Source organism: Botrytis deweyae, assembly GCF_014898535.1.
Source record: "Botrytis deweyae strain B1 chromosome Unknown BDEW_008, whole genome shotgun sequence".
In the NCBI taxonomy this organism is placed as follows: domain Eukaryota; kingdom Fungi; phylum Ascomycota; class Leotiomycetes; order Helotiales; family Sclerotiniaceae; genus Botrytis; species Botrytis deweyae.
This window is the reverse complement of record NW_024066215.1, coordinates 137116-161358: the sequence shown is the minus strand read 5'-3', so window position 1 is coordinate 161358 and position 24243 is coordinate 137116. Positions and strand designations below refer to the sequence as shown.

At 36.2% G+C, this 24243-nt stretch overlaps 4 protein-coding genes across 4 annotated transcripts; 3 read left to right on the top strand and 1 right to left on the bottom strand.

Moving 5' to 3' along the window:
• Positions 1-740: 740 nt before the first annotated feature.
• On the top strand, positions 741-2471 carry EAE98_004240 (uncharacterized protein; the record flags this gene model as incomplete). Its single annotated transcript, XM_038951860.1, has 4 exons — positions 741-1469; positions 1534-1695; positions 1756-2019; positions 2097-2471. 4 exons carry the CDS (start codon positions 741-743, stop codon positions 2469-2471), a joined length of 1530 nt encoding a protein of 509 aa, XP_038811396.1.
• Positions 2472-4474: 2003 nt separating this feature from the next.
• Positions 4475-6838, top strand: EAE98_004239 (uncharacterized protein; the record flags this gene model as incomplete). The annotated part of the gene is made up of 1 exon (XM_038951859.1): positions 4475-6838. The coding sequence occupies one exon, from the start codon at positions 4475-4477 to the stop codon at positions 6836-6838; it is 2364 nt and encodes a 787-aa protein (XP_038811395.1).
• Positions 6839-7274: 436 nt separating this feature from the next.
• On the bottom strand, positions 7275-7940 carry EAE98_004238 (uncharacterized protein; the record flags this gene model as incomplete). The annotated part of the gene is made up of 1 exon (XM_038951858.1): positions 7275-7940. One exon carries the CDS (start codon positions 7938-7940, stop codon positions 7275-7277), a length of 666 nt encoding a protein of 221 aa, XP_038811394.1.
• An 866-nt stretch (positions 7941-8806) lies between these two features.
• On the top strand, positions 8807-11291 carry EAE98_004237 (uncharacterized protein; the record flags this gene model as incomplete). The annotated part of the gene is made up of 2 exons (XM_038951857.1): positions 8807-9112; positions 9168-11291. 2 exons carry the CDS (start codon positions 8807-8809, stop codon positions 11289-11291), a joined length of 2430 nt encoding a protein of 809 aa, XP_038811393.1.
• Between the last annotated feature and the right edge of the window lie 12952 nt (positions 11292-24243).

Here is a 24243-nt window from a genome sequence, read left to right as displayed (position 1 = left end):
GGAAGTAAAAGATCATCTACACTTTGAAACAATCCTTGAAATATACCACATAAAACTCATTGCAGGTGTCCTTGAATGCGGACTAATAAAATCTTTGGGAAAGCAAGCAAATGAATCAGCTCGCCTCTTCTTGCTCGCTACTGTATACATGTAGGGTTCCGTATATGTGAATGGGTGGACCAAATGAACGAACTAGGAGAGGGGACAATAAATTATATTCTGGTCGATAGTAGAGGTGTTGAGAATAAATCTTCGTGAATTCCTAATGGCAATGAACCTATGCCTTGAGATGAAAATATGATTCTTTTGATAAACATTCACCATGGAAATTTCAATCCTACATAAAAGAATGGATGGATGGATGCCCTGTCTACCTAGGTATGTAGGACAAAATCGCGTGTGCATGTGACTTTTCAGTTTAGACCTATCAACACGCGCCTCGATACGTTAAAAATAGACTTTACGCGATAACCCTGTTGCGGCACAGCACGTTTGCTTTTACACGCCTTCCCAGTTTTCCGTGTGTTATCTTCAAATACTTTCAGACATCATAGAACTTCATCATTGAATAATCGCCAGCTCGCCCGTAGGCAGCAACTTACGAAGGCTTTATACTTTGAGCTTCTCATTGTGTACTCTATCGACTGATCTTTCTTTGCTACCCTAACTACCTTCAACTTTCATTAAACTTCTAACTGTTATTTTGTTTAGATCATTTGCTAGTATCAGAAGATTCTGCGATGGGAAAGGTTAAAAGATGGCATTCTGAAGAGATTGCCAAGCTAAAGGAAATTTGCAGTCGTCAGGAACATGTTGACATACGTGGAAAGAACAACCCATTCTGGGAGAAGGTCGCCGATGAAATGGAAGAACACGGATTCGATCGTCAAGCAAATGCCATTCATGTTAAATGGATGCGTCTGATTCAACCACCTAGAATGAAATCGTCGAAGAAAGGTCAATCTAATCATTGGGACTCCAGTGACACTGAAGACGAAGAAAGAGACGAAGAGGGAATTGTGGACTTCGATGGAGAGACTGACACTAAAAGTGACGTTTTGTTCCAAATTGAGTCCAGAGAGGATGCTTTTAAACCTTGGGCGACAGGAAGCAATTGGTCGGATGAAGAGAGTGATATTGCATACCAATGCATCAAAAGTCAACGAGACAAAGAGAAAGAACTCAAACTGGAACCCATCACGGCGGATCAAATTTGGCGCATTGTGGCAAAGGCTTTAGAACAACGTCAGATCTACCGAAAAATTCCAAACATTTACATCTACTGGAAGAACAAGGGGAGAGAAAAGTACAACTTCGATGAAAGAACTCCAGATACGATTGAGAAATCCTCGCGTGGAATAGTTCGAGTGCGTGGAGGGAAATCCGCACAAAATTCTCCGGGGCACGCAGCGCATAAAATTGACCCTTGCAATTCGACTCCTCAATCCTCAACTGAAGAATATTTCCAGGTAATTATTATTTAAGCTTTCGCACACAATAGTTCAAAGATTGTTGACAATGTTGGATTAGCAGAATAATTCGAGAGCTGAGACGGCTATGGGAGATGTACAAGTCCAGGTTACATCTCAGCAGCATGATCTTCTGATGATTGAGTATACAAAATACAATCACCTAGATAACCCTGTGGTGAACAAGTTGGAAGAGGATACAGGTTTGAGCAGAGAGCAGATTAAGGTACGAGTGCATTGATTAGGTCATTATTCGAGTTCATCGTCACTAATGAAGGAAACTCAGTTGTGGTATAGAAATCAGAGAGCTATAGATGCGAAAGAAGCAGACATTCAAAAGGAAGTTAAGCTGCAGAGCGAAAAAGATCTATCTACTCCCATTCTCGATGAAACAGGGGTTCAAAGTATGGGATTGAAGCGATATCGCGTGTCAGACATTGGTTATCATCTTCAAGAAGAGGAAAACCCAGCCAAAAGAGCTCGCCACAGCCTGGGCCCGGAGATTTTGATGAAAAATCATGGGGGAATTCTGGTTGACTCGAAATCTCAGGCAAGTTCAGAATCCTGTTCTATTTTGACCATTCAATCGCTGCTTCTTTGAAAGTTTCTCTAACATATGATCTTCAGGAGAAACCCGAGACCTTTGGTCGTCGCTCAATTATACCAGAACCGAATGAACCTTCAGCGAATGATGTTGCGATATCAACTATCGAAGTCCAACAACCTTCTCTCAAGTCTGCACCACAAAGAAACATTCCGGACAGTACATCTGATGTGACCACCGTTATGAAAGCAAATCGGGAAATGGAACAACAAAAGGTACACGCGGCTGAGGAGGAATACAAACAATTGGAACTCGCTATAGCTGCTCACAAGGAAAGAGCAGATCTGGAGCTTAAGGCTGCACATGCAAAAGAACGGGAGCTTACAGCTCAACGGGAAATTCGCGAGAAAGCCACAAAGCGTATTGCGATGATTGAAAGCTTCCTTGACGACTACTAAGTGTATTGTGCTGTAAGGAGGGCATTGTAATTTCTTTGGGCTGGGAAAAGTTTCATGTCTATTTCTTTACTTTGGTTGGGATTTCTCACTACTCTGGATAGTTTCCTTGATAATACCGACTTTTACATATTTTCGATTCGTCCTACTAGTCTTGGGGATTTGAAGACCTTTTAAGTACCATGGGGTACTTGGTGTGGTTGATTTCTCTGTATGATCTTTGGGTATACATGTAGAATGACTTTAACAAAGGGGAATACATCTATCTCAATCTTAATCGTAATTCACCTTGCTAGTGCGCACTTCTCGATTCAGATGATAAGGTCTAACAATGCTGTAAAGAATGTGTGTTAGTGAGGCCAGCTCACTTAACCGGTCCATTCATGGTTCTCCAGGGCTGTGCGTGTAGATTACTATTTTGCCATTTTGATATATGAGAGATCCTTTGGACTATTCGCGCTTGTGGACAGGCCTGCGGGGGAGAGAGATTATGTTTCGGATGTTGTGGGGTCTCATCGGTTCATTGCTGAGTACTTGGTGAGACATGAGGGTTTAGATTGATATAACAGTCAAATAAACAATTGAAAGCATCGTTTGATTGACAAACCGCGAGAATGCTACGATTACAACCACTTGACTTCTGGGCTCAAAGTTCTGAACAGATTCGTTTTCAAACATTAGATAATGCTAACAGTTACGTACTACCATACTCGATATATCAGTCAAATCTATTATTGTGATCATTCATATGCCAGACCCTGGCGGTGCATTTTTATCTAAACAACAAATCACACGCTAACAATAGTTAAGAAGGATATGGAATGATATAAGACCGTGCCCTAATGGCTGTATCAGACTAATAGATACTGTTAAGGTCTATGACTATCCCGATCCATGGTCCTCCTGTACCTTCACAAGTCTGGATCCCAATATCAAACTCAACCTGCGATCAAGAATTTAGATGAGCCTAGGAGATATCTAATCGATGTATACTTGTGGCAGTATAAAAGTTACGGCTCGGATGATTACTTTCATCATATCCCAATGCCAGTTCCAGATACGCCGCTGCAGTACTGCCAAGCCGCAGATAGAAACCCCAGGGACTTGGTTGCTATACTCGTTGGCAAAAGACATACGAAAGTACCCTAAGACCTATAAATATAATGATACAAAATGCAGCTGGTGCAATAGTGAATAGAAAGTGTGATATCACCCAAACGTGAGAAGCAGACAATCGTCTCAACAAATTCGAACAATTCAACGCATTGAGAAAATCAGGTTTGCCGAAGCAAATTTTTTCCACAGAACTTATCAATCTAAAAGGCTGCACAGCTCATACGGCTTTTCGCGTTACTGAGAAGTTCGAGATTCACCTGTCGCGTCACCCACTACGGTCCATACGGTTCATATGATTTGCCTTCGCAACAGAAGTTTGGAGAATACACTTTGATATTCTGTCGCGTTTACTACGGTCTATACGGCTCACTATCTACCAATCTTGAGAATGAACTCGAGAGCGCTAGCTCATTACTTGCTACAGTCTGTACTGACCATACGATTCTGTAGGCACGATGTCCATACTGAACATAGACTCGGAAACGCTAGCGCGTTTCTCACCACGGCTTGTCCCGCTCATAAAAATTTCTCGTCGCGATGAACGTACTGAATATAGACTCGAGAGCACTAGCGTATTTTTCACCACAGTCTGTACTGTAAACACAGTTTTTCTCGTTGCTACGCGAGGTTGCAAGATAGATTTAACAACCCTCCTCGCACTGCTCCAGAACTTTATTCTCTCTCGCAACACACAACATCATTCAATAACTCAATCGCCAGACACAATCAGCCCTGGAGGTTGAAGTCCTTCCCTCTTTACTTAATACGCTCTCTGCCTCTACGGTTTACTACATCGTTAGGCGAACTCTTGAGAATTACTTAAGGGTTCTGGATTTCTCTCTACTTTCAACATCTCACAACCACCACCTCCTCTCTAAACATAATTCAACATGGAACGACAGAGCAGCATCAATTCCTTCGGAAAACGCGACAATGATGATCCGCCAAGAAAAGAACCACGTATGTTAAAGTCACAAAGAGAAATGTTCGCAGAGTATCAAGACTCAAGAAGAGACTCAGACTCGTACGCTTCAAAACACTCTGGAAGTACACCGAGAAGAGAAGTTGATAGCTATAGACCAAGCCGTAGAACAAACAATCCACATTTTCCTCGAGCTTCATACCGCAATCATGCGGTTCACCACCCTTCGCCCCTCGGTCCTGGTACGCGTGAGACCACCACTCAGGGGTCAGAGAATACACGCTTCGACACCGCGAGAACTTCGCTTAGCGGTGCTGCAGGATCTGCAAACACAACAGAAGAATGGGAGTCAGCTCCACTGGTCTCGCATCCTGCAGAAGTCGTTGCTTCCCCAGAGAGAGAAGAAGCCCTTCCATCAAGAGCCGAGGACGAGTACGAGCTCCTTTCCGAGCATGCCGGAGGCCCAATACGCCGCTTCACCAAGCTAATGTGTGACGTTATCACCAAAACGATTACAGAAAATTCGGGTAATAATTACTTGAGTGCGATAGAGATTCTCAGCAGAGCGTGCAATAACGTTGCGAAAACCGGTACATTTCTCGAAGTACACGACTGTTGGTTGTACTGGCGCAAGAAGGGTATGCAAAGAGACATCGCTCCACGCTGGCCAGAAAATCTAGATGAGGTCGACAAGGAGGTGGAAAGATATAGGCAATTGAAGACTACCAAGTCTGAAAGCACTAAAGCAGCATATGTAGCGAGATTGGCCACAGCACCAGTCACCTCCGAGAGCTCTGTAACTCCTGGGACTACCGAGACTACCGAGACTGTCGCGGCACCAGGCCCAGCCCGAAAATCTAAGCATTGGACTCAAAAAGAGAAGAACCTCCTTTTTGAAGTGGTGAAAGCATGTGTAAATAAGGAATATCGTGTGAAGTCCAAGAAGTACTGGTGGTCGATGGTCGGGGTAGCAATGAGAAAGGAAGGATATACCCGGAAATCGGATGAATATCGCGAGTGGTTTGAGCAGCATGGTCACAGGCACTTCGGCTACCACGAAACCGGTTACTATTCGCAGCCTGGCGATCTTCGTGTTAACGCTGGTAGAATGCAACATGGGAATGGGATCATGACACCAGAAGACTCTCCAGTCGACGATGCTCCCAGGAAAAGACGAGGAAATTCGCAGCTTAATAGTAGCAGAGTGAGATTTAAAGTTTCCCTGGCGCAAAAATCGCCCAAGATTCCCAAGACGCCCAGAGCCAACAAGCCACGGATGGCAAGTATGGTAGCACATGACAACAAAAGTTGGGCGGGTGGCTATAGAGTTAAAGACAAGACGGCAAAAAGAGCAGAAGAGTACCCTCTACAATTAATCGCGCCATCTGCTGGCGAGCGATTTGAACCTTTCACTACCGAGCCGCAGGCAGCCTATGCTCCTCCTCAATCCCCAGCCGCCAGCCCGCCCGGAAGTCCTTTGTTCGTAACCGAAGACGAGCCGCAGAACGAGCGAGATTCCGTGCCATCAGCTCGGAATTCGACCACTTCTCGCTTCTCCCCTACACCTGCATTGGCAGATTATCAATCCATGATATCAGATGAGACAACTACGCCCGAGGAAGCTTTGAAACTGGGTGAGACAATGACGTCAAATGAGGGAGTATATTCGGGAGAGCCAACGACTTCAGACGAAAGAATCGATTTCCAAGAGACAATGTCAGAAGAGGTTGATGATACACCACCACTCCAGCCGAACGAAACAGAGGATGCAGAAGACGGTGTACGATTGATTGGTGACGAGTGGGGCTTCGCCACTCCACCCGCAATGCGACCAAGTGGAACGGATGGTATGACACAGATGGATAATCACGGCAATTTCAACTCCAGCCACATCTCGGCAAGCACAGATTCGAGCGATCCTCTGACATTGGCAACACCTCCATCCTTTGATGATTCCTTGACATCAAGCGAGACAATCGAAGAGACCCCATTGTCCCAGCCAGTCTCCACAAGTGATATCGAGTCCGAAAACAGCCACGGCTCGAAACCAGAGGAACAGTTGTTACGGGAACAGCAGGAGCGGACCGATCTCGAAATCGCTAACTTGCGAGCGAATTATTTGAGAGTCAAGGAAGCAAGAGAGGATGACATGAAGAAACTTGATGATACTGCGGAAGAACTAGATATCATGATCTTGAGGAGAGCCGAGCAGCTGGAAAGCCAGGCTGTTAATCTAGCCGAGATGCAAAGAATCGAAGCGGAACTCGAGGAAAAGATAAAAGTCAAACAGGCTTTGAGTGGTGCTCTTGAAGAACTGGAGTTTTGTGGATAGGCTGGAGGGTAAAGGGCTTCCAATTGTCCAGGTTGAAGTCCGATGATCAGACGAAGTACTAGGTGAAGTGTAGGACTAGGAGAGTGAAGTACATAGTATGTCGTATAGCAGCGTTAATGATAATTTGTCAATATAAAATGCAAATCGCAGTGAAGAAATGACCTCAATCTCTGTTTAAATTCAAGACACTAACTAAATATGCCTTTGAGAAAGTGCCATGATGCAAAAACGCTTGTTGGAAGCACCGGCCATAACGCCATAATTCTACATAGACCTTTCGTCCATTCCTCTGTGATAACTTCATGGGTATCATAAGCTTTTCCAGCCTTCCCTGAGCAGCTCGCTGCTGCATTTTTTAATATCCACCATTACATCCATTCAAAAGGTCTCCCGACGACTCCCTCGTTTTTTACTTTACTCAAATCCCACCAACATTTCAATTACCCACAACCCTCTTGACCTTCTCCAATAAAACCTGACTCTCCCTTCCTAATTTTCTTTGCCCATTCTTTCCTCCACTTCTAGCCTTTGCCATCTGCCGCCTGAATCTCTCCCGCTCCTCAATTTTAGCCTTTTTCTCCCTTTCTTTCCTCTCAAACTCTTCTCTTCGAGCTTGCTGTTCTGCCTTTTGCTTCTCAGCAAACGCTAATTCTTTTGCAAAATATGCCGGCTTTGCTCCTCTCTTTTCACCCCTTTCCCTCTTCTTGTCCTTTGCATCTGCAGAATTATTCGAGTAACGTGGAACGGTTTTGGTGGCGGCTTCAGGTTCATCAAGCATAGCTTTTCTCTGGGGATGGAGCTCCGCTGGTTCTTCTCCTTCGATAGCATCCTCCCCTTCCTCATTTTTTGCTACCTCGTCCTCCTTATCCTCATCATCGGCATATATTTTCCTCTCGTCCTTCAAAGGTTCCCTCGCCTTTATTTTTGCATACGACTTCTTGACTTTCGCCTTATGAATCAAGTCCTTCTTAATGGCAATGACCTTTCGACGCCAAGTTCCATCGGGCAAATTGTCGGGGCCAACTTTGAAGCCGTGGCGAGGTTTTTTGGTCGTTGAGCGTGATGAATTATCTTCTTCGCGGGGGCGCTTGGTGGGAGCCATTTGTGGAATTTGTTGAGTGGAAACACGTTTGTGAAATTGTAATACTGGGATGAAATGAAAAATATGAGAATCGAGGATGTAATGTGATACCTTGGTGGAATGAATTGAACTGGAAGGGTCTTGTGAGAAAATTTTAGTGGAGACTTATTACATATGCAGAGATTTACTAGACATATGCAGAGATTTACTAGATTCACACCTGATGACACCAAATTGAATACGAGTTAGCATGATATAATTGATACCTACCACTCTTCCATCTGTAGGGTACCCCGGTACTCAAGAGCGATAACGTAGAATAGTGGAATTTTAATGCATCCGCGGTAATCGTAGGGTTATCAGTTTGGGAGAGCAGAGTCATCATACAGCAAGCATATACCGGTCTGTACATTGAAGACGTCTTCGTTTTCTTTCCTCTCTTCCATTTCTTGTCTTCTTTATTATTTACATTTTTAACTATCACATATATATATATATATACCTAGTATATATATATATATATATCTATCTATACATTTATATCGAACTGTTAAATTGCATTCTCATTACTGAATTTATTGAACGCGCATCTTCCACATTTCTCTCTTATTAATATCAATTCTCATCAAATATCAGATCATCATCTCATCCTTTCATTCGTCGTACACGTCCTGCATACAATACGACATCACATCGGCAGAGACAAAGGAATAAGGAACCACCACTTGTCCCCCGCCTCGTCACAACATCATCCCTCCAAATCCACATCATCACACCAGATAAAAGCTCTCTTCCACCCCGAAGTATCCAAAATTTACGTTGAAATGTTCTTATAACCAAACGAAAAGGAGCAAATTCAAAAGGCTCCATTCACACATCCATTCATCATGCCCATATTCCAAGATGACCTCGGTGACGGCCGAGAGATATTGCCCATTCAAAAATCAAAAATGACGCCCGTTTCAATGTCACCACCGGAAAGAAGAACGATCATGAGGAAAGATAGTGAAGAAAGCATTAGAACGGAATTATGTGAAGGCCCTGTACCAGATACCCCCGAGGGATCAAAGACTATACCGACTTTGGGTTTGGATACAAGCTTGAAGAATTCATACAGCGGAACATTGGACAGAGGGGACCTTATTGAAAGGTTGAAAAGGGGCGAAAGTTCGAGTTGGTTCCCGAATTTAAATGTGTGTGAATCATTGACCTCCAATGCATGTGATTTTATATTGACAGTGAATACAGTTGGAGTCCCTACTTCATGGACAACGCCCAGAAACTCCCATTCGAAAGTCCTCGAATCATTCGAATTCATCTCCCCTATTGCCATCTCCCGAAATATCCAATACTACCAGGCCCTCGTCGGTAGACAAACCTAGCTTACAAGCTGGTCTAGAGATTGAACGACCAAGGTCCGCATTACACAGTGGGAATTTCACGGAAGGTCCACAACAAACTATATCTGGTAGTCCTGCACAGGATATGAAGAGATTTGGTACAGTAAATTTACCATGGCTAGCTACATCTCCACCGCGAAATTTTACTCCCTTTCAACTCGATCCTCGGTTTCCATCAGTGGATAGAGCTGAAGCAGAGCTAAGAACAAGAACTCGTGCACCATCGTTATCCTCTTCATACTCTTCGAGCTTTGTATTGAAAGCACCAACAAGCCCTTTAGTACAATCAGAAAGTAACGACGATTTAGATTATACGTCAAATTTAAATCCAATAGACATTTCTCCCGGGACACCTAAAACTAACTCAAGACGTCATACTTTGCAGGCTTCACATTCAATATATTCAAGTAATTCTATACCGGGATCCACTGCTTTTAACAAACCTTTACCGAGTCTTAGGAGAGATAATACATATCCTTACCAAGCTCATCAACCTCGGAGATCTCTTGCCTCCAACACAATGCCCCACTCGACATCTTCTCCGCAAACACCGATTTTCTCGCGGTCTAGGAGACCTTCATTTTCAGATTTATCGCCTCTGCATGCTTCGATGGTGGGATCGTACGAAGAGAGTATCCTTCGGGGACGAATGTCTACTACACCCTCGAAACCACTCGATTTTGTTGCTCAAATAGGGGTGCTGGGGTTCGGAAAGTGCAAACCGAGTCTCAAATGTCCACCTCATGTGACCCTATCATTTCCGGCAGTATTTTATGCCTATGAATCCACAAGTCATGGTCGGAGAGGGAAATCTGATGATGGGCCTAGTCCATATGTTGGCTGTATTGATTTAGAAAATGGATTGCCGAGCCCCGAGAAAGCCAAGGATAATCAAAAGAGGAGGAGAAATGCTACGCTTGACCGAATACATACGGATGATCTCGACACAAACCCATTAAGTTCAGGACAAGTCTCAGAACGAGAAATTCGTAGAGCAGGAAAACAGAAACGTCGATCCACTTCTCCACGAGCACCTCCGGGTGGTAGCTATCGTATCCCCGAGAAAGGGCAATTGCAAATTATCATCAAGAACCCTAACAAAACAGCTGTCAAATTGTTTCTCGTCCCATATGATCTCACTGGAATGGAACCTGGCACTAAAACGTTTATCCGTCAACGGAGCTACTCCGCCGGGCCTATTCTTGATTCGGCACTTTCATCTTCGCCTCATCGATCCGCACCTATCATTGATCCACTCGCTGAAAGACCTACCCTCCGCTATCTAGTTCATATCCATATTTGCTCACCAGCTCGAGGTCGCTACTATCTTTACAAAAGCATACGAGTCGTCTTTGCCAATCGTGTTCCAGATGGTAAAGAAAAGCTTCACAACGAAATCACATTTCCAGAACCGAAATTTACTACTTATAAAGCAATTCGCGATTCGAGTTTTGGAGGTGCAGGTGCGGCATTGGCGGCGGAAAAGGCGTTTCGGAGGAGAAGTTCTGGATTTCCTTTGAGTGGAAATAGGAATTTTGATTTTGGAGGTGATGACGGTGCATCGAATAGGGGAGTGGTGGATCCTATTCCTTTTCAATTTCCTGCGAAGAGGGGTATGACGGACGGAGATAGTAATATTGGACCATTGGATTTGGGGACAAGGGAATCATTAAATTCGGATTATAATTCGAGACCGGGTACGGCGTTTGGAGAGGTAGAAATGGGTGGTATGAGAAGTGGGTTAGGAACGGGATTATATGAGAAATTGAAGAAAGACGATTTGGGTTATGGCAGTGATGGATTCTCGCCAACGAGAGTCAACACTCCCGATAGAGAGGGGAGACAATCTCCCGCCGAAGGATTGTTGGCAACAAGATTGAGGGAATTAGGTGTAGGGCTCTCGATGGAGATGGCTGGTGGAAATGAGAGAGAAACGGATCTTGAAAGCGAGAAGCTAGGGGGAGATTTATAGGCATTATTAGGAACGGGATTTGTGAATATTGTGATTACATTACTCGGAGTATAAACAAGCTGGATTAGTCTAGGGTTGGCTTTTTGGGTTCTTGACATGTAGCAATTTGGTATCGCATCGCATCGCATCGCAAGGTATGGCATCGCATGGGTATGGGAATCGTTTGGCGCAGTGTGGTTTTCTTGCTTGAAAATATTAGGAATCTGGAATCTGGAATCTGGGGATCTTGGGATAGGATGGGGTTTTATAGATGGAGATGGGGTTGGAGCTGAATATACTACTGATGCTAGTTTAGAAATATGGGATTTTATAGGGTGATTTGGGGTTGGATAGGTTAGTGTGTATGTGTATGTATTTATGTATGTATTTTGGATAATATATTGAATAGTATGTTAATGAGGAATTGAAGATTTGAATAATTTGGATTGATTGAGTAATTTTATGATTAAGTGAGTTTAGGGAGGGGGAGAGTGAGGGGGAGCGATGAAGAGGAATAAAGAAATAGAGATATTTTTGAGGGGATAGATATTGAGATATTGAGATATAATTATTTTTATAGATGGAGTAGATAGATGGTTTGATGTTTTGATATTTTATAGGTTTAGAGGTTTAGAGGTTTAGAGGTTTAAGGTTTAGAGGTTTAGAGGTTTAGAGGTTTAGAGGTTTAGAGGTTTAGAGGTTTAGAGGTTTAGAGGTTTAGAGGTTTAGAGGTTTAGAGGTTTAGTTTTGGATTCTGTAAGAAAGATATTGGGATTTATAATAGGTAGATAGGTAGGTAGGTATATAAAGGATTAAGTAGATGATAATTTTGTATTTTGTATTTTGCATTTTGCATTTTGCATTTTTAGAGGGAGGGAAGGGAAGGGAAGGGAAGGGAGGGGAAAGGAGAAGGGGAGTAGGAAGATACATAGGGATAGGAATAGGATAGGGATAGTGGGTGTGGCTTTCTTTGCGTATGTATGTGTGTGTGTGTGTGTGTGTGTGTTTTTGAGAGTTTGAATTGGAATTGGAATTGGAATTGGAATTATTTAGATGGTGGGGATAGGGGATAGGGATGGGGGATAGGGATGAGGGATAGGGATGAGGGCTAGGGATGAGGGATAGGGATGAGGGATGAGGGGGGCGGGATTTTAAAGATTGAATTTGGGGGAGGTTGGAGAGGTTGGGAAGTTGAGGTTGGGGAATTGGATAGTTTGAAGGGGTATATTGAGATTTGGATTTAGAAGAGGCTGGGGGGGTTGAGGCGAGGGGGTATAATTTAGAGATTGTAGATGAGTGAGATTTAGGAGCTGAGGTTGAGGTTGGGGAGTTGAGATTTGAGGTTGGGGAGTTGAGATTTGAGATTTGAGGTTGGAGAGTTGAGATTTGAGGTTGGGGAGTTGAGATTTGAGGTTAAGATTTGGATTTAAATGGGGTTGAGCAATGGGTTAGGGGGGTCGGATTGAGAAGAGGCTGAGGTTGATTAAGGATTGAGTGGAATAGGTTGGAGGTTTAGATTGTAGGTGTAGCTAGGTAAGATTTGGTTGGATTGGGGGGCGAGGGGGGAGATGGATAGATGAAATATGAAATATGAAATGTAAGATATAAGATGTATATTATAATTCAAATATTACTCTATTCTTAGATAGTAGATTCAAGTAATAATGTATTTTATGATTTTGAAAGTCTCGAAGTTTTTAAGTCTTAATATTCTGAATGGATAGAAGTTATTGATAAATTAATGATTAATAGCTCTAGTTAGTTGTAATTATAGTTCTACTAGAAAATAGGAATATAGAATATAGAATATAGAAAAGGGAAGGCGAGAGGTGAGAGGTAAGAGGTGAGAGGTGAGAGGGAAAATGAGGGAATGATAAAAGGAGTATAAAAGGAGTATAAAAGGAGTATAAAAGGAGTATAAAAGGAGTATAAAAGGAGTATAAAAGGAGTATAAAAGGAGTATAAAAGGAGTATAAAAGGAGTATAAAAGGAGTATAGAAGGAATATAAAAGAGAATAGTATAGAAAAGAAGTAATAAGAGATTTGTGAATAGGTAGATTAGAGAAGTTTAAAGAGGAGGAGAGAATATAATTTACTTTCGAATTTGAGAAAAAGAAGAAATAGATTATTAGAATTGAGATTGGGATTTGAAATGGAGAGGTATTGAAAGGGGGGGTTGGAGAGGAGGGTTGATAGGTGGCTGAATAATTAAATTATTATTATAATTGTTATTATTGAAACGAGGATCGAGGATTAAGAATTAAGAATTAAGAATTAAGAAGTTTTATTGATAATTATCGATATATGAATATAATATATAGATAATATTGAAACTTGTTAAATAAGTTATACGTCTTAAGTTATAACCTCTGAACTCAAGAGAGTATAATATAAGTAATAACATATATTCATATATACATTCATACATACATCTATAAATCAACTCCCTTAATCGTAAACCCCAAAAGAACTAGAAAGAAACAGGTATACAGAAACTAGAAATAAAAGACAAATCAAATAGAATCAACTCATCCCACCCCAAACCACCCCATCCCACCCTAAAAAACATCCTTGTACATACCCAAAAACCAAACTAAACTCACCTCAACTCAAACTCCTTATTATTATTATTATTGTATGGACAAGGGAATTCATTCAAGGGAATTCACTTCAAAGGATTCACTTCAATACAAAGGCAACTGTATGATAATTATTAGGCAAAAGCGAAGGAGACTAGCTCTTTCAATAGTGTCTATATAAAGCCTACTATTTCCCTTATTTAGCTAGTTTCTTAAATTAAATACAAATAGACATTTAGAGACCTATATATAATAGGAACTATATTTTCTATATCTCTTTCAAATCAATACTAATTAATAATATCACAAATTACTTAACTTATTTATTCAAAATACTTTTTCACTTTTACTTCTTTTACTTCCTGTTATTAGCACTATGATATCCCAGATAAGTGCTAATACTAGCTTTAAGCAAGTTAATAAGAAACCCAATATTAGCAAGAAACCGATTCCATTTAATTAATCTATTAGTATAAAAGGATATATCGATATAACAATTGATAATATTGATTCTCTACAAGCAGGTTTCAGTATTTCCCTCTATAAAGATTTGGATTTGATTAATACTTCTCTTTATCCTTATCTTATTATTCCTTTTGATCTTTATATTCCTTTTAATAAAATATTAATTGAAAAAAGAAAAGTTTAGGAAATTAAGGATTTGAGATTTAAAGAAGAATTTTAGAATTATACTTTTCCAAAGGATTTCAATAAAGCTAGGTAGTTTTACAAAGAATATATATTCAAATTGGAAATAGAGTATTATATTAATAGATACTTTTTTTTTTAAAAAAGCTATATATTTGAATATAAAGATCACTAATATATCTTTTCAGGATATAGTCATATCCAATTTCGATTATATTTATAAAAATATATTAAGGAATATTGATAAACTGATATTATATAATTTTCATATAATTTTGTAATATTATAAAGTTTATATTGATATTAATATAAATATCGAGAATATTCTTATAGAAATGTTTGATTACAATAAATATTATAATTAGATTACAAATCAACTTCTGGAATATCAGTTTACTGAAATACAATTATTTGTATTAATAAAATAGGCTTATTTTCCTATCAAACTCAATCCGAAACCATAAGCCAAATCTCCCGAATCTAAGGATAATGATATAGCTAATCAACTAATTTTGTTGAAATCTGGTAAAGTTGTATTAATCCTTCCTTCTGATATAATGGGAGGATTAGCTTTATTCCAATTTTCATTTCAATCTGAGGATACATGAAATACACTTTTACCAAGTTCAAGGGTTCCATTAGTTGATGTTTTTGTAGGATTACTTGATGATAATAATAATTCAGATAATGATAATAATAATAGTAGTAATCGAGGTAATAATAGCAATAAAGGTGATAGAGGTGGTAACAAAGATAATAGTAGAGATAATAAGAATAGGGGTTATTATAATCATTTTAATTACTAGAAAAATAATTAATGTAATCAGAATCATTACTTTATTGATTTTTCTAAGATTTATAAAGATAATAATAAGTATAAGGGTATCGATAATTCTTTTCAGTTAAAGATTTCTATTTTTGTAAAGTATTATTGTAGGGTATTTGTATTAATCGAGATAACTTTGATAACCTTTTCGATTATATTTTCAAATATAGCTAAAGACTTTTATCAAGCTAATCTTAATACTTTTCCTGAAATATATAAGGGTATATATAAAATAATGGTTAATAATTTCGAAGGATCTGAATATTAGTAGAATATATTTTTTAAATAGAATAAAATCATTTTCAAGAATTATATTAAGAAGAATTCGATTAAAGAATCTTAGAAAGTATTTAATATAATGATTATAGATTTACGCTTTATTTAATATACTATTCCTAGAAATATATATAACTTTTAATCATATTATATTAGAATTTTATCTGTATATAATAGTATTCTAAAATGTTATTCTGTAATATACAACCCTTATTCAATTATTATAAAATTTATTAATTAGATTAAGTAAATTATTGATTCTTATCGAAAAGCATTTTCGAAGCAAAATATATCATTTGAGATATTTCTTACAAATCGATGTTTCTATAACAATAAATCTTCAAGTTCCTTTTTTTGGAAACTTTATAATAAATATATTGAATAACGATCTTTTTCTATACTAGTTGATAAGGATAAGGATAATTATTATTTCCCTGATTACAAAAAGAAGGGCTATAGATACTATAAGTATATATAAAAGGAAAAAGATTGATTTAAGATAGATTACTATATCAAATATAACAATCTTGATAATAAGAGTTTTACAAAGCAATACAAACAGTTTGTTATTGATATTGGATAAGAAGATGATTAAAATAATAATAGTAATAATAATAATAACAATAATAATAATTATTTTATTGATTAATATTTTGTTGATATAAACAGTTCTGGAGGGGTTTTCAGAACATTCTTTATCTCTATGAGTGCTTGTAATGGTTTTTTAATAATAATTAATCTCAACAATACTACAAGTATTTATAAATTGATAATTAAAATGTTTATTATAAATAACAAGCAATATAGTACTGATATATTCTTTGATATTATGATTAATATAGGTATAGTTGAGAGATTATTTATCAAATATAATTAGTATTTGATATAAAAAAAGATTGAGGATATTGAGTATAATATAATTACTACTAGATAGATAACAATTCAGTACAATATTGGAATAACAATTTCCATTGATTTGTTTTATACTGAGCTTTCATTTAAAAAGATAAAATAGAATATAATAAAAGCCAATCTTCTATTCTTACTCTCTTTAATCAATATAAATAAATTTAGGTTCAAATATAACAATTTTGATGATATTGCTATTACACCTAAAGGTATCTATTCTGTATATCAACGATTTGGTTATATATTTTTGCTATGGAATATTAATATTAAAGAATTAATTAGTTATTTTATTGGTAATAATAATTGCTATCTTATCGAAGTTGAGCTACAATGAATTTATTATTAATTCGGCTATCCATCTATATACAAGTTTTATAAAATACTCAAATGCTTTAGACATAATAAAAACTTTAAGATGATCAAATAGTTTATTAAGTTTTGTTATTATTATCAAGTTTATAATAAGTTGCCTAGTAGATTCAAATTCTCTTTATTTAATAAGGATTTTAAGTTTAATTATACTATACTTATTAATATACTTTATATCAATAATAATTCGATTTTGTATATTGTTAATAAAGCTATATATTTTTAAATTGCTTGATAATTAAACAATATATTTATAAAGTATACATAAAATAAACTCTATAAATACTGGATTGATATATATATTGATCCACCAAAGTATATCATTTATAATACTAATACCAACTTTGTTGAAAAAGAGTTTCAATAATATACTACATCAATATTCATTCAAATAAAGACAGTCCCTATAGAGGTATATTATTCGATTAATATTATTGAAAGATTTCATATACTATTACATAGATTTTATAAAATTATTTACAAAAAAGTTTATAAATTTGATATTCACAAAATAGTTATACTTTAGATAATTATAAAGGTAATTAATAATATTATTAAACCTGATGATTTAATTCCTACCTTACTCGTTTTTAATACATTTCTCTATATAATCGATACCAGCCCTTCAATACCTACTATTCAATAGTATACTACTATAATCTTTAAAGCTATAATAGAGGTTTGTAGACTATATAATTTTATATAAGTATAAAAAGTCTTGAATACATGTAATAAACCCTTTACAACTATATTTCATGATTTATTACTGAATAATAAGATTTTGATTTGAAGGGAAGGTAATAAAATAGTTACCAGTAAATAGAAAGAATCTTTTTTATTTATTAGTATAAAAAAGGAAATATGTACTCTTGATTTATTTTACAAATCTATAAGGTTTAGATCTATATTAATAAAGCTATATTATAAATAATTAGAAGCTGGATGTATTGAGGAGGTTGAGAAAATTGATTATAATATTAATTCCGAAATAATTTTGCTAAAATCCAGCAAAGTTATATTATTTCCCTTAAGAATAGTGGTTATATATTCAATAAATTCAGAGAAATCTCTTTTGGATTTATTCAAAAATAACTAGATTTCTATTTTAATATCTTTTCTACAAGTAGTTATATTTCAGATTAGAGTTTATATATAAGATTACCACCCCGAATATTTTACTGCTGATTCTAAGGATTTTATTTTATATAAAGAATCCAGAAAGAAAGAGATTGATAAATTAACAATTAAGGATATATTCGAGGTTGTATTACTTTTGGATATTCCTTTTGGCATATATATTTTCAAATCGCAATTTGTTAATAAAATCAAAAACAAGGAAATGGATATTGAATTCTATAAGTTGAGATTAATTATTCAAGTATATAATAATACTGATAAGATATCTGTATTGATATAATTCCTGATAATTTAATAATTATATCAATATATTCTAGTTTTACTAACCACAAATACTCAAAAGATAGATATAGGAATATATATTCGAAATATCACTCAGGTATATATTCAATCCACTTCGAACTTGTATTATACTTTTTATACCCATACTCTAAAAGAAATGGATTTACCAATCGATATGATTTTATTAATTGTTAAACTATTATATAATATTCCTAAGATAGAAAACTATTAATTCCGGATATATTATACCCATCACTACAAGAAGCTTAAAATACAGTAATCTATATATAATCCTTATCTATTATATATTAATAATAAAAAAACTAAATTCAGTATTATAGAACTTTAAATAAATAATACACTTATTGTTAAAGATAATACATTTATACAAACTAAAAACAAATAATTTAAGTAAACTGGTTTTATAACTAAAAATCGCGAAAAACTTATTTATAATTATTTATTGAAATTTAATAATATTACTCTTATACTTAAAGGTAATAATATTCATTTTAATTAAGAAAAACAATACGATAATCTACAGCTTGTATCTATAAGATCTATAAATATATACAATACATATAATAAAGTTTGGAAATATACTTTTATATATAAACAATATATTATACAATAAGTCTGTAAAGTATATATTACAACTATATATCAATCTGAAGCATCTTTCGATCTATTTATAACAATACAAACAATTCAATCTAGTAAGGATAATATTACAATATTAAATAAGCATATCAAATAACAAAAAGAAAACTTTACCAGAAAACTCAAATACATATTATTTGACCTAGATTCATTTAAGATTATTATCTTTACTGATATCTTTTTTGCAAACAATAAAAACTATTTGTTTCAAATAAACTATATAATTATAATAATAAATAAACACAACAATATTAATATTATTTATTAGTTATCTATCAAATACAAGAAAATCATATATAGTGTTTTAATATCTAAACTATACAAATTAGTTCAGGAATTCGATATCGATATAGTAATCATTTTTATAATTAATATTATTCTCAATAAGAAGATTTCATTAATTCTATATATTAATTTCAAATTATTATATAATTTATTTATAAAGTTGGAAATGATTAGTAAAAAGAGACTAATAATTGATATTATAATATTATATTAATTCTATATATAAAAAAAAATCATTAAAGTAATCTAGATTAATAATCCAATTAATCCAATTAATATAATAACAAAAGGAAAACTATATTAAGCTTTTACTGATCTAATCAATATAAATAAAATTGATATCAAAATAATAAAATAAATGAAATAGAATTAAGAGAAAAAAGGGATTAGTTTTGTTAGTAAGAGGTCAGGGATTTTAACTAATAAATAAAGAATATTTATAATTTCACAAATTTCTTTTTCTACTATTATATTTGAAGCCATAAAAAAGAATTTCGAGTATATAAATAAGGGAATTTATTCAAGGGAATTTACTTTAAAGAATTCATTTCAATATAAAGACAATTGTATAATGATTATTAGACAAAAGTAAAGGAGATTAACTCTTTTAGTAATGTCTATATAAGGTTTATTATTTCCTTTATTTAGCTAGTTTTTTAGATTGAATATAAATAGATATTTAAGGGCCTACACATAGTGAGAACCACATCTTCCGTATCTCTCTCAAACCAACAATTATTATATCAAAACTCCTCTCAATAATATCTATACAGTACTAGCAAGATATTCTCTCTACTAGATAGATAGATAGATAGCTAGATATTCTTTATTATAAAAATATAATCAGCTATAGCTATAGCTATACAAAAAAACATATTCCTACGAGTGAGTATCTATATAAATATAAATATAAATATAAATATAACAAATTATATATATAATATAATAATCTTCCAAATCTTTCAAATCTTTCAAATCTTCCAAATCTTCCAAATCTTCCAAATCTTCCAAATCTTCCAAATCTTCCAAATCTTCCAAATCTTCCAAATCTTCCAAATCTTCCAAATCTTCCAAATCTTCCAAATCTTCCAAATCTTTCAAATCTTCAAGTACCTAGGTATCTATTATAGATCGAACCATCTAACAAAACTTACAACAACTACAAGGATTTAAACATTAAAGAGAGAGGAGAGAAATATAATCTTACAAGAATTCTAAATCAATATACACCTCATACACAAGAAGTATTAACGTTGTTATCTTTACTAGTATCATTTCATTCGAGTTATTCTCTATCTTATATGAGGATGTAGTTGTATGGTTATATGGTTATTGTATCGTAGGGGTATGTATCTTACTATATAGAGATAGTATTTCCCCTGCTCCCTCTTCTCATTAATCTCATTTGTTACTCATTCAGCCAATTCCTATTCATCCATCACTTACTCATGCATTCATTGACCTCTTCGATGGAGAGACATGTAGAGATATGTATATGCATATGCACATGCATCATACAAAGCAAGTTTGAATAGCGAGTTTAATATATGAGAATTCGTTTTATTGTGTATACATGTACAAGGTAAATTGATGAGGAGATATTCATTTATTTGGTGGAGAGATAAATATAGATGTGAATACTAGGTATGAATAGCAAGTTCAGAACGGCTATGCGAAGTAAATGTGTTTACCATGTATGCATATTTAAATTAAAACTATGAAGAGATGCTATAGATGACAGTTGGATTTAAATAGAATAGATCTGTACTGTGTGCATCTTTGGGTTGAGGTTCTGAAGATGAAGTGGTAGTATACAGGACTATGAATATACATCCGCCTTAACACACAACAAAGACACCCAGAATTCCAGAAAGATTAACCACATCACATAAATATACTTCCCACAGTAATCCACAAAATCAGTCAATCAATCAATCAACAGTAAGTAATTTTGTGGGTTGACGGAATATATAGAGATAGATATTCATCCTGCACCTGTTCATTTACGCACTGTAAAGTATAATTCTCGTCTCCAGTTAATTGGGAATGATATAAGTATACAATTAGTCGAAGGAATGAAATTAGAAGACAAGTTTATTCCATCGTTCACACTCTTCTGTCAAAGGTTATTTTTGATCTTCAAGGACAAGAAGAAGGGACAAGCTCTGCTAAGAGAGTCTAATCACCGTTGCTAATTCGATTGATGGAAGCTTATCATACTAAAGTAAGATTGACGAGGAAAGGATATTGTAAAGCTAACTAGCTCTCCATATTGAAAAAACATGCTAGTTTGAAAGAATACATAATGCCTATTTCGCAAGAGCAAAGCAAAGGCTGGCAATATAATCAATATCGATGATGTGCAAACATGATCAGTAATCAGATTATAAAACCTAAAGTTCCGTAGATGAAAGTAAATCTGACCAGTAATTTTGACACCAAAAATCTGGACTAAGATCTAGATTTTGACAATCCACTCATTACCGCTCAGTTCGTCTACTAACCAAAGGATGAGCACTCGCTTGTCATACGTTCATACTAATAATACCGGTACTGAATCGCAAGTATCACTTACTTGGCACATTCTACTTAGGTACATAAAATCCATGTGTGTAAAAGGGGTGTTGTGCATATGAAATTCAGTATATATGACAGCTTGCACAAAAAAATGTATGCCAACACAATACGAGAAGACTCCGCCACTCAGGAAGTTTCAAAAGTTTGAGAGAGAAAAAACAAAATCTGAATCATGATGACGATAAGAAGGGCAGAAATGAAAGATGTGAGTAGGAGGCGGTGAAGGGTGAAAGCATTGACCTTGAAACTTCCTTGCGATCTTTTGTTTCAAGATGATACCGGACTCTTAATTGTGGAAGAGAGTAATAAAACTCATACCTACCCGACCTATATATCTTCGTAGTAATCCGTCTGAAGTTTTTCTGCGGCTTGTTGAGGCGTCATATCGAACTTGTGTGTTTTGTGTGTTTTGGGTGTATTTTAATCTTTCAGTAATTGTGTTAGGATACTTCGTACGGAGGATGTACACATACAATCCCATATATCGTATAAATCCTTGATGTTATATCTTGTAGAAGCACAAAATCGTATTCAAGTGAGGAAGCTGAGATTGAATTTCGTTCATATGGCACCTAAAAATACTCCGACTCTGGTTCCCCAATATTAAATGAAATTTTGACGATCTTTTGGGGAAGCACCACATGCATTTTGGTAACCTGACATACCATTCCTTTCCGAGGATCCTTAAATGTACTGTCGTACCTGCTCTAGTACGCTTGGTCCAGAATGGGCGATGAGAATAAATGAAAAGAAAAACAATCTCGGTTGAGCCGAGGGTAAGGTAAGATAAGGTAAGGTAAGGCAAAGCAATGAAAAAGCAATGATAAAGACTCAAGAGTCTGTCCAGCTGAAAGGATTGAATGTTTACACAGAATAAGGCTTCCCATCTCCTACAATGTGACCAGAGAGAAACAATCAACGAGCTTTGATAGGTAATAATCCATCGATAAGTCTTTCTGTCAGGTGACGGTTGAATGCTGTTTGAGATCAATAATAGAAGTCAAAAGAGTCAGCCTAATTGGGTACATTGGCAATGCCGGTACATCTGGTCCTGGGTTAGGTCCAGCTTCCAGAAAAGTTTGCTGATGTTTTTGATTCATACCCAGGTGTCAAAAGGTCTGAGAACGGTCAAAGCAAATGAACATCTTCTTAAAGACCTGAGAGGCTGAACAGGATGTCCCTTGTGGCGTAGATGGAGGCAGTTCGAAGGCTAACTGCATTTCTTATTACATCGTATTATTTGATGATGCCATGTTTGTAGTTCAGGTATTTGCGGCTGGATCTTGACAAAAGCTGCGGTACAGATAGTAAAGAAGATGTGATGCGTGGAATGGGCATGAAAGCTTGACGGCTGACATCTTCCGACGGATGAAAGTCGGATCACCATGTAGGTATTGGCACAGCCGTTTTTATCGTCGCCGGCTACACTGATGATACTAGGAAGAAGGGAAATGTAACCAACAGCTGAAGGACTCGTCATCCTTGTAGGACGAAGAGGAGGGGAAAATGCTCACACCCTCACGCTTCTTCTGGATTTGACTGTACGTTACTGTGCAAGAAAATCAACGGCTGAAGTTCTTCTGGTATCGTCCTTTCTGCATACCTACCTACCTACCTAGTATATAGTACAAATGGTCGTTCGTTTATGCACCTTGACGGAAGAAGAGAAAAAAGTAGATATGGATGGCATAACCTCCACTCCCACAAAATGTAAGATGTTGAGTGAATTTCGAAAAGATGGTTGTGATCCCAGGATATTGTAAAGATTAATTCTGGATCGAATCTTTTTCGGTCTCGGTATTCCTATTCGGATAGATTTCTTGTTCTCCTATGTTGTTTAACTTGTTCTTGTTACTATGCATGCAATACTGCCGTGTCTTCGTCGAATGTACGTAGAATCATTGAAAGTCGAGGGTCATGATCCAACCGCCCTAGAAATTTAGCTTGACGAAAGTCCTCAAATTAGAATGAATTACTCACGGGAAACGATAATTCAACTTTACTTGACTGGACTAAATCAAATCACCATGAGTAATTAGAGTTTAGAACCGACTAAAATACTTGTTCTTTGATGCGAAGACGTGAAAAACGTGACTTGGATGTGGAGGAGGATAGGTATGTTTGAGAGTTTCAAAACTTGATGATCATCTTTAATCGACTTGGTGAATTCTCTCTAGAAACCTGTGAACCAATGATCTACCGACCAGATACAATGTTAGAACAAAATCCATGAAGAAGAATAGATATTCTTGGGCTAAGTCCTGGGCATGTACAATGTGCCCAAGTAGACGAGAGCGACTGGCAAAGTATCATGCAAAGTCAATCAATATATTCGCAAAGAATTGGCTGCTGTGCTTCTTGTAACCGCGTTGGAAAGGTCGTTTGCTGCAAAACCTTGCAAAGCTGCACTCGCTTCTTAGCTGCA